Genomic DNA, 17,982 nt, shown 5'->3' with positions numbered 1-17,982 from the left:
TCGCCCTCCCCCTTCAGGATGCCGTGCAGACCTTCAGTGACATCCCAGACCCGAGCACCAAGGACACAACATACCATCCTGGAGTCATGTTGAAGGCCACAGGAGCGCCTATCTGCACATCTGACTGTAGAATCGCCTATTACAATTGCGCTGCCTCTCTCCCCGATCCCCTCCTGTACAGAAAGGCTGCTGGTGGTGCCAGAAGCTTGGCTCAGATTATGGTCCCTGGAGGAACCAGCACCCTCAACATCCGCCAAAATGGAATACCGATTTGCGAGTGAGACCCCAGGGGACTCTTGACTACCTGCCAGTATCTCTTAGACTGCCTGGTGGTCACCCATTCCCTTCCTTCGTCCAGTCCCTTCAGCTGCAGAGTGACTACCTCCCTAAATGTGCGATGAATAATGTTCTCAGACTTGCGGATGCTCCACAGTGTGCCCAGCCGCCAGTCCAGCTCTGAAACTCAAGTCTCCAGGAGCTGTAGCTGGATACAGTTCCTGCACAAACACTGGCCCCAGGCACTGGAAATGTGCCCGGTCTCCCACACAGAGCAAGAAGAGCAAGCCACACCTTTGCGCTCTCCTGCCATAACTAAATCCTGTTAAGTTTAAAAACGTAAGAAGACTTTTTAAAAAATCAAATAATTCCGTCCCCTTGTTTATCAATTATTTACAATTTAATATTGACTGGAAGTACCCAACAGGACTTACTCACCAGTCAGCTGCTTCCATTGGTCCCACTTCACTTTCTGAACTATAATGTCTGGCCGACTCCTGCCCCCACTGGACGTGTGGAGGTCGCAAGGGACACAAGGCACAGAATTAGCCCGAACCCTCCCCACTTTACTAAACATCCACATTTACCTCAACTCTCAGTGTTTCACTCTCTGCATCTATTATGAAGCAGAGGCGATGGCCTAATGGTATTATAACTTGATTATTAATCCAGAGACTCAGCTAATGTTCTGGGTACCGGGGTTTGAATCCCGCCACGGCAGCTAATGGAATTTGAATTTAAACAAATATATCTGGATTTAAGAATCTGCTGATGACCATGAAACCGTTGTCGATTGTCAGAAAAAGAAATCTGGTTCACTCATGTCCAATGGGGAAGCAAATCTGCTGTCCTCAACTGGTCTGGCCTACTTGTGATTGCAAAGCCACAACAATGTGGTTGACGCTCAACTCCCCTCCCAGGGCAACTCAGGATGGGCAATTGATGCTGGCCTGCAAGGGACGACCATGTTCCACAAATGGTGAAGAAATCTGGTAAATTTGTGCTTCTGGCATTCTCCACTTGGGGGTAGATTGGTAAAGGTATGTGTGTGATTCTGACCTTCTCCATTAGGGGTAGTTTGGTAAGTGTGTGTGTGATCCTGCACTCTGGCTGGCCCCGCACTCTGGTTGGCCCTGCATTCTGGCTGGTTCCACCCCCGGGTAGGGACAACCAGGAGCCCAGCTGAAGGGATTCTGGAGTATTTTATTTCCAAAGATATACTTTATTGATAAATCTGTGAGAACATTACAAACAACACAGAATAACCATCACACAAGAAGCAACAATATTAGGGCTCTTTACAAACATCCAGTAACATTCTGAGATGCTTCAATACAGTCAAGGAAATGTTTCAGACATTTTATAATGGTTTACAAATGTTGTAAAGGTATTTTAAAGGTTATCAACATAGAAAAAGTTGCACTGCGAGGTGCTTCAGTACAACTGAGATACATGTAATATTCCCTGTATACATTCAGTGAGTCTTTCAGCCCGAGGAGGTTCTGCTCCCCTTGGTTCACCGTGGTTAAAAAAGTCTTCGACAGTGAAAAGAATGGAGAACTGATAGGATCTGGATTAGTGCAGTGTCAAAAACCGACCAGATAGTGATATGTCCCAATCCCATCTGTGAGACTGACAGAACTGAATGTGGAATTCGATCGGGAAAGGAGGTTAATTATAATTGGAGTTGGAGATAAGTGAGAGGGTGTGTGTAACAGTGGGTATGTGGGAGATGGAACAGACTGTGCACACAGTAATGAAGCAGAGATACATTACAGTACAGAAATGTACCCTATCCATCACCCCACCTGCTGTTTCAGCAAGGATTGAATACATTCACCTCATTGACGGACATGTTAGAGAACGAATTACAATTAATGTCATTGTAGAATTGAGGGATACTTTGAGCAAATCTCCAAAAAAATATTTGCAGCCGTCCTGGAATTAGATGCTGAATTGAAAAATTAAGACAATGACCAGGAAAAGTGTTTAAAACATATGTAAAGATTAACACAAGAAACGTAGAGAATTGATGAGGAAATGAAAGATAACAAGGGGAACACTTGCTGGGATGATATATGGAAATGGGGAAACAATGTACACATTCATCCATGGATTTGTCTCCTGTCTCATGTTGCAGTGTTAATAATATTCAGGACTTTAAATTATCTGATGTTATTTGTGATTCAATTTGTTAAATGGAAAAAGATGATAACGTAACTATTGAATATGGAATTGATGTTACGTAGGTGAGAAGTTAGTTAACTGGAAGGATGTAATAATATGTTGATAGTTTGACTGAAATTTGGATACTTAGCTGTGAGAGGGAACTCGGTCATGTTTTATGATCCAACTTGCTTCAGGCTCCAGATTCCAGAGGAGGGACTGTGGCTGAGTGGCCAACAGCAACACTGAGAACAACAGTGACAACGGGAATCAAGCATGCTGGGAATTTTTGGCAAGTTGTGTTAAACACAGATGCAGGTCAGAGAAGGCAGCAGCAAGTCATGACCTGTCCTGGGTGATGTGACCTGACACATACTGTGTTGCCCAGATAAGGATGGTTGTTGAACTGATGCCAGACATGCCAGAGCCATTGTTACCATACATGGTGAAGCTATGCAAATTACATGCAGCTTGGGATAAACATTCAGGAGTTGTTTCTGAGTAACTCCATTGCCTGTATTTGAACATTGTCATCAGTTTTTGGTGGTATCTTTGGCTAAGTGCCAGAGAAAGTTCTGGACAGTTTTAGTTTCGTGTTCAGCAGAAACTCGAGAATCACATTTGCAATTTGTGCCCTGGAGACATCTTCAGAGAAAGACAAAGAACCCACGAGGGAGATTCAGACTGGAGAGCGAGCCTGGCCAATTCACTCAAATGGGTAGTATTTGCTTCAGCCAGAAAATTATAAAGTTTGAGTTCAAGGTAGAGTTAAATTGAAACTAGAGTTAAAAAGGGTTGAGTTAAATATATTGAAGTAACTGTTGCAACTACTGTGTGTTTAGGTTAAGGGTTGCTCCCTAAAGTATTGAATAAAGAGAAAGATTTGTTCAAGTGAAATCTGAATTGACTCTCTAACCTTCGCTCTGTCACACAAGGGGCACATTTCTGGGGAAAGGTTGTGTCTTCCAGCCAGATAACAGCATTCTCTCTCCCTCTCTCACACAAACACACACACCGTGCACACACACACACACAGACAGCGCGCACAAACACTCACACACACACACACATACACAACACACTCACCCACAGACTTACGGAGAACTGTTGATATAAGAGGCAGAGACATCGTTACAACAATTTGCTGAACTGGGTTAAGTGTTTTGTGACAGTACTGTGTAATAATAATCTCGATTCTGTTTGAAAATGCCAGACTTGTGTAAGATCTTCAACACAGTGCATTCACACTGAAGTCTCTTCATGGCCACTTACTACACAATGAACTGCATCAGCGTGAGCACCTGTGAAATGAGAGGGTAAATGTCCATCAATAATGCTGTTTAGTGAGTGATGGACTCTCTCTCTCTCATATCCTGCAGTCAGAATAGACTACATCGGCATAAATTATTTAAAACAAACCTTCCGGAGCCACAATGAATCGTTTTTAAAAGCGAAACAATCAGATTGCACGTTTTTCAGCCAGATTCCTGTGTGACTATTCACTTTGGTAAACAGTTATCTGGTCATTTCCCATTCGGTGAGACAATGTCAATGTGATAACAGAGTTCTGGGTTCAGGCAATGGGAGGGCGCTCTGAGAGTGAATTGTATTCCTGAGGACACGGCCACTTTCTGCATCGAGAAGCAGCTTATATTCATTAACCTGCTACAGACAACATCAAGATATAGCTACAACTAATGAAATGTTTTATCCTTTCCCGCATTTGTGTGAACTTCTGATTGTCAATATTGTTAACCCCTTCCCCGCCCCCCTCACTTGCTGAGTCAGTCTGTGTATATTTTTCTATTCATGCTTCAACACCAGCGACAGAAGTTGCTGCTTGAATTGGATCAAACTCGTTGTATTTGGGAAGAGGGAATTGATTCAGTGAATGTTACAGCAGTGACAGACCCTGTTGGGGACAAGTGTTTGTCCCAGTTTAAACTGCCCGATTTGAATAAATACAGTTCCAGCTGTGGTACCTGGTGGAAATGTATCTCAGACGACACTGTGACTAAATCTGAAAGGGATTAAACAATGTGGCTATTTAGTGGGAATGGGGTTGATGTGTAAATGTTCAGGTTTCTGTCGCAAGTGGCAATTGCAGCTGGATTCTTCAATATTGATGAAGTGAAATCGATATCTGAGGTGACTGGTGCAGATCAATGAAAGGAATGTGGGGAGAGGCCATTGTGCATATCATGGACACACACAATGTCTGCACGTTTTGGAAATTCCCTGGTATCTGTCACCTCTTTATCCCCTCTCTTGCTGTGACCAGGATGGAGGAAATATTGCCTGAATTTTCAGACTCTGGACTACACTAGTTCAAAGACACAGCTTGCAGTAACCATAGAATCCATAAATCATAGCATCCACACAATGCATAAAAAGGCTATTCAGCCCATCGAGTCTGCACCGACTCTCCAACAGATCACCTTAACCAGGGCCTATCCACATATACACCCCACAAGTCCCACTAACCTGAACAACTTTGGATACTAAGGGGCAATTTAGCATGGCCAATCCACCAAACCCGCACATCTTTGAACTGTGGGAAGAAACTGGAACACCTGGAGGAATCCCATGCAGACACGAGTAAATGCAGACTCCACACCGACAGAGACCCAAGCCAGGAATCGAACCCAGGTCTCTGGCACTGTGAGGCAGCAGTGCTAACCACTGTGCCACCGTGTCACCATGATGAAGACTGGATACTTATTGGATGGAAACCAACATGCAATTCCTTTACTCATTCCTAGAGGGAACCAGTCAATCTATCCGAAGATTGGAGTTTACCTGCAGAATCTTTCTTTCTCTCAATCCAGATATATTCCATTCCCAGGATGATGACAATTCCAAATGTCACCAGCACAGCCACAGCCAATCGGATTGGGATTGAATAGGAAGCTGTAAAATTAGGAGGATGAATTGAAGCGAGTGAGTGGGGAAATGTTCAATTTCAAACGAGGAAGTCTAGTCTGACAAACTCTGTAACCTGACCTAACCTGCCCCCTTCACAATTAGGGGGAACATGGTGAGATTTCCATTGACATTGCTGCATGGTATTTGCGGTGAGCGACAGGACTCTGGGCCGATGCAGGAAGGTGGCACTGGGAAGATCGGGTCTTCCAGCTGGCCTGGACACGATGGGCCAAATGGATGTGCTGCAACATTTCTTTCTTTCTATGGTTCACTCTGTGATGACATTATTCTCTCCCTGTATTTCTCTGCATCATCCCCTCTACAATATAGTCCTCACATAATCCTGAGGCCGAGATTAATGATAGAGCAATGGGGGGATTTATAATCCCTCCTGCGGAAGCTCTGGGCGTTCATTTAATTCAGACTAAACCCCAAAACAAAATACAAAACGTGATATTGATGTTTGTGACAGGGAAAGTTCTGAACTGTGACAAAACAATAAACTATCTGGTTGGCAGATGTCCAGAGGGGTAGGAAACGCGCCACCATTCCTTGGCCTTGCCACCCTGGGCCTCCAGAACCCCAGCGATGTGGGTGACTGTGAGCCACCCTCCAACTGGCCGAGCAGCTCAGTCAGTGATGGGGAATAAATGCTTGTTTGTGAGGCTTATGGAATTCAGTTTAAAAACAAAGGATTGTGAAGGAGGAGCGGGACGGAATCTGTATTAATCCATGGCCTCAAATCAACCTGTTCACCAGCGTTAACAAACACTATCAAGGTTCACCATGCACAACGATTTACCAATAACTTGTTTCTATCCTAAATTCCAAATGATGACCTGGGTGTCCTCGTACACCAGTCACTGAAGGTAAGCGTGCAGGTGCAGCAGGCAGTGAAGAAGGTAAATGATAAACTGGGCTTCATAGCGAGAGGATTCGAGTACAGGAGCAGGGATATGTTGCTGCAGTTATACAGGGCTTTGGTGAGACCACACCTGGAATTTTGTGTGCAGTTTTGGTCTCCTTATCTGAGGAAGGATCTTCCTGCTCTCGCGGGAATGCAGGGAAGGTTCACCAGACTGATTCCTGAGTTGGATGATCAGCCATGATCATAATGAATGGAGGAGCAGGTTTGAAGGGCTGAATGGCCTCCTCCTGCTCCCATTTTCACTGCTTCTTCTGCAAGTATTGCAAAGCAAGTTGCAATGTCAGGCAGAAGATGATGTGCTGGGTGTCCTCAGGCTGGCGTGGACAGGATGGGCCGAATGGTCTCCTTCCATGCTGTAATTTATCTATCCATCTTCCAGTCATGTAACAGCTCAGAACCATTGGGTGTGTCTGAAGGGTTTTGTCCTCACACTGACAGAGAACAATAGATTTTCATCTATTCTCCCCATTCACCCACAGTGATTGGTTCATTCATTTCCTCATTTGTCCAATCGTTTGATCAACTTCTTCATTTCATTATGGGGGCTTGTTTTCTGTTACTGATGATTAAAATTCGGCATTTCCTCTGTTTATCTTCTTGGAACGTGTTAAATTCTGACCGGGCTGGATGTAGGGATGTTGATTCCTCTGGCTGATGAGGAGGGTGGGTGTCTAGAACAAGGGGGTCACACTCTCAGAATTAGGGGGCAGCTCCATTTAGGTCTGAGATGAGGAGAAATGTCTTCACCCAGAGTGTGTTGAACCTGTGAGATTCTCTCCCAGGGGGGTTTCTGAACTGGGGTCTTGGGAACACAGCGTCTCCATGGGGATCTCCCCAGCGGGTCCGCGGCAGGACAGGAACATCAGTAAAGTTTAATATACGCCAGGGAGTTGCTTGACCGCAGAAGCCAGCCTCTGATTGGACAAGAGTGGACAGGTGGAGTGCGATGAAGAGCGGGATTTGGAATGGGCGCTGGGGAGCGAATATGGGACTGAACCTCAGAGGCTAAGAGTAAAGTGTGTGTGAGAGTGAGAGAGGGGTGATGTGTTTGAGAGAGGGGTCTGTGTATGTGAAAGGGAGTGTTTGGGAGAGAGTCTGTGTGTGTGAGAGAGTGTCTGTGTGTGAGAGAGAGCAGTAAATGTTTTTGGCTGTAGCTCAAGAACTCCTCCATGAGATGGTGACCATGTGCCAACTACCAGGCAGGCATTCCACCAATCACAGCTGCTGAGATGCCAGTGCACCTTTGATTCTCAATGCTCATTGGTATTGCTGTGGTACACATCACAAACCCAGCCATTTAGCTCTTCAGAATACAATGCTGCTGAATATTACACAGGTATAGAGGGAACACCATGTTGACCTTGTCCGGGCAGTTTGATCTGTTAAGTGCGCTGTTTAGTGTAACAGGAAAGTTCAGAGATAGAAAGTAAAACGCGGAACTTCTTTACCAAAATCACATGGATATATTGACTGTGAATCTCACTCACCTCTCACAGTGATGTTTACAGGGTCACTATGATGCGAGGATCGCCTGGTTCCATTCACATCCGCTTCATACCGACAGGTATAAGTTCCTATTTTAGGGTGATTAATATTCTTGACGGTGAAGGTGACGGAATGTGTGTCTGCAGCAGGAGACTTGACGCTGACTAATTCCATTTCTCGTTGCCTGTATAAGTAAAATGCAATGGCAGGGTTGTCGCGGGGGCTGCTACAGTTAAAGGTGACATCTCCACCCTGAGCAGCAACATCAGAATCCACCCAGAAATGTGGCTTATTCAAAACTGCAACTGGAAAGAGAGAAGTGGTGACGATTGATTGCAAATTGAATGCTGACTGATTTGTAGGAAACAAATTATTACTGGTCTGAATTTCGGTAAAACGGCAGAATTAGAAAATGAGAACATATGCCAAGAGGCTGGAGAATGTAGTGAGGAGGATATGAACGCTGCAATATTACTACCTGTGTCACGGGCCAGTCAGTGTAGAGGCAGCAGGAGACATTGAATTAATACGTGGCTGAAAAGATGGTGTGAGGGGGAGGGTTTCAGATTCCTAGGGCATTGGGATCGGTTCTGGGGGAGGTGAGACATGTCCAAACTGGGTTACACCTGGGCAGGGTCGGGAATGATGCCCTTGGGGAGGTACTTTCTAGAGTGGTTGGTGAGGGTTTAAACTAAGATGGCAGGGGAATGGGAACCGTCACAAGGATTCAGACCAGGGTGAATTCAGGACAAGAGGAAACGACAGTGTGGAGAATAAAGAGAGTGATAAACAGAGAAATCCAGGGTCAGAGTCAGATAAGGACCGAGAAAAAAATAGGAGGAAAAGGAAAAGAAATGTTAAAAGTGCTCACCTTCAGGTTTTGTATCTGAATGCTCAGAGCATTCGAAACAAAATGGATGAATTAGTTGCACGGATAGCTGTAAAGGGCTATGATATAGTTGGCATTACGAAGATGTGGCTCCAAGGTGACCAGGAATGGAAACTAAACATTGAGGGCTATTCAGTGTTAAGGAAGGACAGACAGAAGGAAAAGGAGGGGGAGTTACATCGTTGAAAAAAAATGATGTTGATATGATATTGAGCAAAGATATCAGCATCAGTGATGTGGAATCTGTACGGGTCGCGTTAAGAAACAACAAGCGGCAAAAAAACATTGGTGAGGGTGGTATACAGACCACCAAACTGTTTCAGTAATGCTGGGAAAATCACTAGACAGAAAATCAGAGATGCATGTGTTAAAGGAACATCTGTTATTATGGGCGATTATAATCTGCATATAGATTGGGAGAATCAAATTAGTCACAGTACAATAGAGGAGGAATTTCTGGAGTGTATAAGGGATGGTTTTCTGGAGCAATGCGTCGAGGAACCAACAAGGGAGCAGGCCATCTTGGACTGGATGTTGTGCAATGAGAAATAATTAGTTGGCAATCTATGTGTGAGAGAACCCTTGGGGACGAGTGACCTTAATATGGTAGAATTCTTTGTCAAGATGGATAGTGATGTCGTTGATTCTGAGAATAGGGTCCTGAGTCTCAATAAAGGTAACTATGATGGTAGGAGGTATGAATTGGCCATGATGGACTGGGAAACATTCCTGAAAGGAAAGACAGTGGACAGGCAATGGCAGGTATTTCAGAAACAAATCGGTGAACTGTTTATTCCTGTTTGGTGCAAGAGGGTGAGGGAATTGTGGCCAAACCGTGGTTTATATGGGAAATTAGAGAGAGTCTCAGATTCAAGGAAGAATCATTTTTGTCACCTCCTCAAAAAACTGAACAAATTTGTGAGGCACGACCTCCCTCGTACAAAACAGAAACGGGAGAATCTCCTCCATGCCAACCCTCAATATGCCTATGTGGCATATCCTGATGGGCGAGAGGACACGGTCTCTATCAGAGAGCTGGTGCCTGCAGGGGACCTGGAAACCCCCGTCACTCCCGCACCCCTGGTTAGGATTCCTTTGCCCATTCTCTCCCCTCCTGACACGGCGCGGGCAGCATCGGGACCTCCACTTAATCCTCTTACTCCTGTGTACAGCTTGCCTGAGTCCAGGAGATTGTCGCCACCTCGAGGTCCACAGGTGCGTGAGGAACTGGAGGAGTCACTGGAAACCACATTGGAGAGAGGGACACCACGGTCACCAGAACCGGCACTGGAGCCAGTGCTGCGGAGGTCGCAGAGACGGTGCGGACCTCCGATACAACTGAACTTGTGAACATATGGACAGTTCGTATTGTCTTTTTACCCCACCGGCCTTTGTTTTTAAAGGAGGGGTGAATGTGGTGAACCATAGATGGTTACCACTATGGGTACTGAACCATAGATGGTTATCACTATGGGTACTTGTACACATGTTACTCTTGTTACTGTTGGGGTTAGGGTTGAAGTGTTCCACCTGTTGGTATTGTTCTGTGGTACACTCCGGTTGGCTCTGCCGACCTGTAGGAGTATAAAGGTCACTGCACTTCCTAGTGACCCTTTAGTCTGGGATTGTATCGTTAAGCAGTATGCTCTATTCTTGTTGCTAATAAAAGCCTTTATTTCCCGGGTACGATCCAGCCTCCCGAGTGAATTAATCGCGCATCAGCACTTTGCTTCAGTCTTCACAAAGGAAGACATGGATAATGTACCAGAAGGTTTGAGAGAAACAGGTTTTAGTGAGGAGCTGAAGGAAATCAGCATCAATAGCGAAATGGTTTTGGGGAAATTGATGGGATTGAAGGTGGATAAATCTCTAGGTTCTGATAATCTTCATCCCAGAGAACCTACACAAGTGTCCCGAGAAATAGTAGATTTATTGATAGTTATTTTCCAAAATTGTTGGGACTCTGGAATAGTTTCTACAGATTGGAGGGTAACCAATGTAAGGCTGTGATTCAAAAAGGGAGGGAGAGAGAAAACAAGGAACTATCGACCAGTGAGGCTAACGTCGGGACTGGGGAAGTTGCTCGAATCTATTGTCAAGGATTTTGTAACTCAGGATTTTGAAGGCAGTGGTATAATCAGACAAAGTCAGCATGGATTTACAAAGGGGAAATCATGCTTAACGAATATATTGGAATTCTTTGAGGATATAACTAGTCGAGTTGACCAAGGAGAATCAGAGGGTGTGGATTATTTAGACTTTCAGGAGGCTTTCGACAAGGTCTCACATAACAGATTACTGTGTAAAGTTAAAGCACATGGGACTGCAGGTAATATCTTGAGATGGAGAGAAAGCTGGTTTGCAGATAGTAAGCAAAGAGTTGTCATAAATGGATCTTTTTTTTCCGATTGGCAGACAGTGAGCAGTGGGGTTTTGCAGGGATCTGTGCGAGGACCCCAACTGTTCACATTATATATTAATGATTAAGAAGAGAGAATTGAATGTATTCTCTCCAAATTTGCAGATGATACAAAGTTGGATGGGAGGGTGAGCTGTGAGGAGGATGCAGAGATGCTTCAGCGTGATTTGGACAGACTGAGTATCTGGACATATACATGGCAGATGCAGTAAAATGTGGATAAATGTGAGGTTACACACTTTGGGAGCAATAATAGTGAGATAAATTATGATTTGAATGGGTGTAAATTGAGAAACTGTCTCCGTGAATCAGGCGCTGAAAATGAGTGTGCAGTTACAGCAGGGAGTAAAGAAGGCAAAAGGTATGTTGTGAGTGCATACGGTTTTAGTTCAGGCCGGCATCATGATTGATGTAGTCTTGGGGGGCCGAACGGTCTGTTCCTGTGCTGCACTGTTCTTTGTTCTTCTTTGTTCACAGCGAGAGGATTTGGGTATCGGGATAGGGATATTATGCTACAACTGCACACAGCGTTGGTGATGCCACACCTGGAGCATTGTGTGCAGTTTTGGTGTCCTTGTCTGAGGAAGGATGTCCGTGCTGTATAGTGAGTGCAGCAAAGGTTTACCAGGCTGATTCCTGGGATGGTCGAGCTGTCATATCAGGAGAGACTAAGTCGGTTATGATTATATTCACTGGAGTTTAGAACAGTGAGAGGTGATCTCATCGAAACTTATAAAATTCTAACTCGATTCGGGTAGATTCAGAAGGAATGTTCTCAATGGTGAGGGAGTCGAGAACTCGAGGTCATAGTTTGAGGATAATTGGTAAACCACTTAGAACTGAGGTGAGGAGAAATTTATTCACCCAGAGAGTGGTGAATGTGTGGACCTCACGACCACAGAAAGTGGTTGAGGCCAAAACATTGTGTGATTTCAAGAAGAGATTTGACACAGCTCTTGGGGCTAAAGGGATCAAGGGATATGGGAAGAAATGGGGATCCGGATTTGATGATCAGCCATGATCGTAAGGAATGGCGGAGTCGGCTCGAAGGGCAGGAAGGTTTACTCCTGCTTCTAGTTTATATGTTTCTATGTTTCTGTGTAACACACATGAAGAGGACACAGTGAGGAAATGGGGAGAAAATACAACAGATTAAATTCGATGCAGGTGATTATGAAGTGAGTGGGTTTTTTTGGCAGAAGGAGAAAGTATATATCTTTCTATTCATTCACAGAATGTGGGTGTCGCTGGGAAGGACCAGCAATTATTGCCCCTTGAGAATGTCGTGTGTGAGCTGCCACATTGAACCCACTGCAATCCCATGTAATGTAGATACACCCACAGTGCTGTTAGGGAGGGAGTTCCAGGAAAGTTATTGTACATCAGTCAGTCCCGTGTGGTGTAGGTGCACCCACAGTGCTGTTAGGGAGGGAGTTCCAGGATTGTTATTGGACATCAGTCAGTCCCGTGTGGTGTAGGTGCACCCACAGTGCTGTTAGGGAGGGAATTCCAGGGTTTTGAATATACAGTAAATGGTACAATTTGAAATGGGACACAGGAGGAGGTTGATCTTCAATCGTGTTTGTATCACATCTTTGAAAGTCGCAGATAGCTGATTCGCGTTTTGTCAATAGTTACATGGTGTAACTAATAAAGGAATTATTTGTCACTGGGTATGTTTAATACCGATGTGGAGATGCCGGCGTTGGACTGGGATGAACACAGTAAGAAGTCTCACAACACCAGGTTAAAGTCCAACAGGTTTATTTGGTAGCAAATACCATAAGCTTTCGGAGCACTGCTCCTTCGTCAGATTTTCCACTCCATCTGATGAAGGAGCAGCGCTCCGAAATCTGATGGTATTTGCTACCAAATAAAGCTGTTGGACTTTAACCTGGTGTTGTGAGACTTCTCACTATGTTTAATACCTGCATGGGATGTCCGTGTCTTTGGCTGGGCTGAGCATTCCTTGCTCATCACTCATTGCCCCTGGAAATGAGTGTCTCACTAGTTCAGTTCATTGGATATTCAAGAGACAGATGCTCGTCGCATGTAGGCCAGACCAGGTAAGGATGGCAGATTTCCTTCCCTAAAGACATTAGTGAAGCAGGTGGGTTTTTACAACAATGGCCATCGTTTAATTCCAGATTTTGAAGTAGGGAGCTCAATTTCGATCGATCAATAACCTAATTTTTGGCTGTAACTCATGAAATCATCCATGAAATGGTGACCCTGTGTCAACCACCGGGCAGATGTTCCACCAATCACAGCTGCTGTAACCCTGTGTACATTCATTCTCAATGCTCAGTGGTGTGGCTGTGGTCCACATCACAGGCCCAGCCATCTGTTTAGCTCTTCAGAACGCAATGACGCTTAATCTTGCACAGGTGTGGACAATATTGCTCAGGGAACTATTTGTTCACCTTGTCAGGGCAGTTTGAACTGTTAAGTGCGCTAGTTAGTGTAACCAGGAAAGGTCAGAGATTGGAAGTGGAACAGGCAAACTGTTTTACTAAAATCAGATGGATATATTGACAGTGAATCTCACTCACCTCTCACAGTGATGTTCACAGGGTCACTATCACCCGAGATTAGGTTCCTTCCATTCACATCCGCTTCATACCGACAGGTATAATTTCCTATTTTAGAGCGATCAATATTCTTGACGGTGAAGGTGACGGAATGTGTGTCTGCAGCAGGAGACTTGACGCTGACTAATTCCATTTCTCCTTGCCTGTATAAGTAAAATGCAATGGCAGGATTGTCACGGGGGCTGCGGCAGTTAAAGGTGACATCTCCACCCTGAGCAGCAACATCAGAATCCACCCAGAAATGTGGCTTATTCAGAACTGCAATTGGAAAGAGAGAAGTGGTGACGATTGATTGTAAATTCAATGCTGAGTTATAGGAAGTAGATTATTACTGGTCATTTGTAATGCCAACACGGCGGCACAGTGGTTAGCGCTGCAGCCGCACAGCGCCAGGAACCAGGGTTCAACTCCAGTCTTGGGTCACTGTCTGTGTGGAGTTTGCATGTTCTCTCCGTGTCTGCGTGGGTTTCCTTTGGGTGCTCCGGTTTCCTCCCTCACTCCAAAGATGTGCAGGTGAGGTGGATTGGTCATGCTAAGTGTGCGGGCTTACAGCGTCGCAGCGTCATTGGGAAAGATCAACCATGATCTTACTGAATGACGGAGCAGACCGAGGGGCCAAATGTCCTATTCCTGTTCCCAATTCTGTTCTGATGAGATTCCAGTTGGGAAAGGTTGGGGATTTGATTCTGAAGGAACAAAGGAACTATTACACATCGGGGGAACTTTCAGGAATTCAGCACATTGTGGGCGGCACGGTAGCACAGTGGTTAGCACTGCTGCTTCACAGCTCCAGGGTCCCGGGTTCGATTCTCGGCTCGGGTCACTGTCTGTGTGGAGTTTGCACATTCTCCTCGTGTCTGCGTGGGTTTCCTCCGGGTGCTCCGGTTTCCTCCCACAGTCCAAAGATGTGCGAGTTAGGTTGATTGGCCAGGTTAAAAAAAAATTGTCCCTGAGATGCGTAGTTGGAGGGATTAGCGGGTAAATATGTGGGGGTAGGGCCTGGGTGGGATTGTGGTCGGTGCAGACTCGATGGGCCAAATGGCCTCCTTCTGCACTGTAGGGTTTCTATGATTTCTATGACATCCACAAAAAATAAACTTGACAGCCAATGAGGTACTATTGAAATATAATCACTCTTTTCACGCGGAGACCCCAGCAAAACAAATGTGCACAGAAAGATCCCATCAAAACAAATGAGTCATTGAGCTGATGATGTGTTATTTCACATCCTGATGTTGGATCAGAGCTGCATATTTACCCAGAGGCACTGTGAGAACCAGCCCAGGAATTTAGCAGACTAGCAATTTGTCCGACTGGATTGTGTATTTCCGGCTCTGGAATGTGTCAGTGTGTCTCCAACAGTGCAGCACTCCCACAGTACTGGCAGAGAGGGGAGTGTCAGCTTGGATTATAGAACTCAGATCCGAGAGTATGTACACCTACCTCCGACAGTGCAGCACTCCCTCAGTACTGGCACCAGGGGGAGTCACAGTAAGGAGTCTGACAACACCAGGTTAAAGTCCAACAGGTTTATTTGGGAGCAAACGTCACTAGCTTTTGGAGGGCTGCTCCTTTGTCAGGTGAGTGGGAGTTCTCTTCACAAACAGGGCATATAAAGACACAAACTTAATTTACAGGATAATGAATAATGATTGAAATGCGAGTCTTTACAGCTCATCAAGTCTTCAAGATACAGACAATGTGAGTGGAGAGAGCATTAGCACAGGTTGAAGAGATGTGTTTTGTCTCCAGACAGGACAGCCAGTGAGACTTTGCAAGTCCAGGCAAGTTGCGGGAGTTACAGATAGTGTGACATGAACCCAAGATCCCAGTTGAGGCCGTCCTCATGTGTGCGGAACTTGGCTATCAGTCTCTGCTCAGCAACTCTGCGCTGTCGTGTGTTGTGAAGGCCGCCTTGGAGAACGCTTACCCGAAGATCAGAGGTGTGTGCGTTTCTGTATGTCTGTGTGTCTTTGTGGCAGTTTGTATGTGTCTGTCTTTGTGTCCTGATCTCTGCGGCTCTGTAACTGTCTCTATCTGCATGTCTGCCACTGATCACTGGCCTGGGTGTTTTTCTGTATTTGTCTCGCTCTGTGCATATGTCTGTATCTGTCTGTGTCTCTGTGTGTGTGTGTGTGTGTGTGTGTCTGTGTGTGTGTGTGCCTTGCCTCTGCCTGTCTCTGACAGTGTGCCTGACCCTGTCTTTGTGGCAGTCTCTGTGTATTTGTCTGTCTCTGTGTATGTGTCTGTGTGTATCTTAGTCTGTCCGTCTTTGTTGCAGTCCGTGTGTTTGTGTCTATCTGTGTATGTCTGTGTTTCGCTGTGTCCTTATCTCTGACCCTTCCAGTCTGTCTGTCTTTTTTGCGGTCTCTCTATGTGTATGTCTGTGTGTGCGTGTGCCTGTCTGTGTGTGTGTCTCTGTGTGTGTGTGTCACTGTGTCCCTATCTCTGTCTGTCCCGACCTGTCTGTGTGTCTCTCAGTCTGTCTGTGTCAGTGTGTCTGTCTGTGTCTGGGAGCACCATTATGGGAATGGATTCAGACTTTGGGCTGTTAAACTGAACAAAACGAGGGTGATATGATGAAATGTTGACCACAAACAGCAGCTGCTGTGATGTGTTTACTGAAGGACATTAGTCTCTGCTCTCTACACAGATCGCAATCTCAATGATGTGACCAACTCCAGGAGACAACAGGAAAGAGTGCCGTCTAAATAATGAGAACTGAATATTGTGTCAATGCAGGGAAACAGAAAATAGTTTACAAACTGTCAGAGACGTCACATTGAACCAATTGTGGAAGAAAATTAAATATCAATAGATTTCCAAATCAATCTGCGTGCATCTTAGTCACAGTCAGTGTTTGTAACGGAAACCTGTGGTTTCAGCTCAGAAACACATCACTGAGAACAAATATAAAGTTAACCCTTGACGGAGAAAGCAATGGATCAGGGAAGATGTGTTTAAATACACTGAGAGAATAGACATTGTGAGAATATCTACCTAATAATTTGAACAAATTCTTGGATAAATGGCCACCAATTGTGGTGGACTTACAGACTACACCTCCCTGCACTCACTTATCCAGACTCACCCATACCTGCACTCCTCCAATTAAATTTAAGATATTTCAATTCAAAATTAGTCATTAAATATTCCACACAAATCTCAGAATATGTTAATGAGCAGACGCACTGCATCATCCCGATGAGCGCCAGAAAACAGGATAAAAACAAAAAAAGATTCAATGGGTAAATTAAAAGTGAGCGAGTGGTTACGATGAGCAGTGGTTCTTTGGGTCGGGGGGCGGGATGGGGGTGAGACAGAGAGACAGGGAAAGAGAGCCGGAGAGGCAGATAGAGACAAGGAGACAGAGAGGGAGAACAGAGTGAGAGAGAGGGAGAGACTGGAAGGGACACAGAAATATAGAAACAGCAAGAGACCAGAGAGAGATCGAGACAGGGACAAACGGAGAGAGGCAGGGAGAGAGAGATAGAGAAGAACAGACAGAGGGAGAGAAAGGAGAGACAGGGAGAGAGGGAGGGAGAGTCAGGGGGAGGGAGAGATTGAGAAAGAGACACAAAAGAGACAGAGGGAGCGACAATGAGGGCAAGGAAGTGTAATTAAGGCCACAAGCAGGTTCATTCTCACTGAATGGTGGAACAATTTTGAGCGGCTGAATGGCCGACTCCAGCTCCTATTTCTAACGACCTGATGATTTTATGATCTTAGGTAAGCTCTTAAAAATGTACGGGCTGGTTGATTCTGTAGCAAATAAATATTGAGATCCTGGTGGAAAATAATTCCACTGACATTTACAGAAGCGATGTGTACATGATTTTAAAGAGGATTAAAGCATGACTTTGTGAATATTAAACTGGGAATTTAGATCATACTTGGACTTTCAAGGTCCCAGTACAGACACGATGGACCAAATTACCTCCTTTTCTGGGATAGGAAAATACGGAATATTTGCTGTATTGGGGTCTTCATTTGTACCATGAATCCACGGCCATCATCGATATCTCCCCTTTGTCTTCAGCACGGGTCACAACAAAACAAATAACACACAAAGCTGGGTGGGTGGGTGAGCTGTGAGGAGATGCAGAGATCCTTCAGAGTGAATTGAACAGGCTGAGTGTTTGAGCAAATGTTTGGCAGATGCGGTATAATTTGGATAAATGCGAGTTTATTCACTTCGGTAGAAAAATAGGAAAGCAGATTACGTCTGAATGGCCAAACATTAGGAGAGGGGAATGTGCAACATGACCTGGGTGTCCTCGTACACCAGTCACTGAAGGTAAGC

General features: G+C 45.1%; 1 protein-coding gene across 1 annotated transcript in view; it reads right to left on the bottom strand.

The window, feature by feature from the left end:
• Positions 1-2,998: 2,998 nt before the first annotated feature.
• The window catches only part of LOC144486371 (immunoglobulin superfamily member 1-like), a 31,981-nt gene continuing 16,997 nt past the window's right edge, over positions 2,999-17,982 (bottom strand). Inside the window, exons 4-7 of the mRNA XM_078204405.1 lie at positions 13,641-13,937; positions 7,783-8,085; positions 5,242-5,352; positions 2,999-3,087 (exon numbers count right to left, since the gene is read on the bottom strand). Coding sequence (XP_078060531.1) covers positions 2,999-3,087; positions 5,242-5,352; positions 7,783-8,085; positions 13,641-13,937 — 800 coding nt within the window. The remainder of the gene's footprint in view (positions 3,088-5,241; positions 5,353-7,782; positions 8,086-13,640; positions 13,938-17,982) is intronic.

Source organism: Mustelus asterias, unplaced genomic scaffold (genome assembly GCF_964213995.1).
Source record: "Mustelus asterias unplaced genomic scaffold, sMusAst1.hap1.1 HAP1_SCAFFOLD_324, whole genome shotgun sequence".
Lineage (NCBI taxonomy): Eukaryota > Metazoa > Chordata > Chondrichthyes > Carcharhiniformes > Triakidae > Mustelus > Mustelus asterias.
Note: the sequence above shows the minus strand (reverse complement) of the source record. Positions and strands in the feature narration are given on the sequence as shown.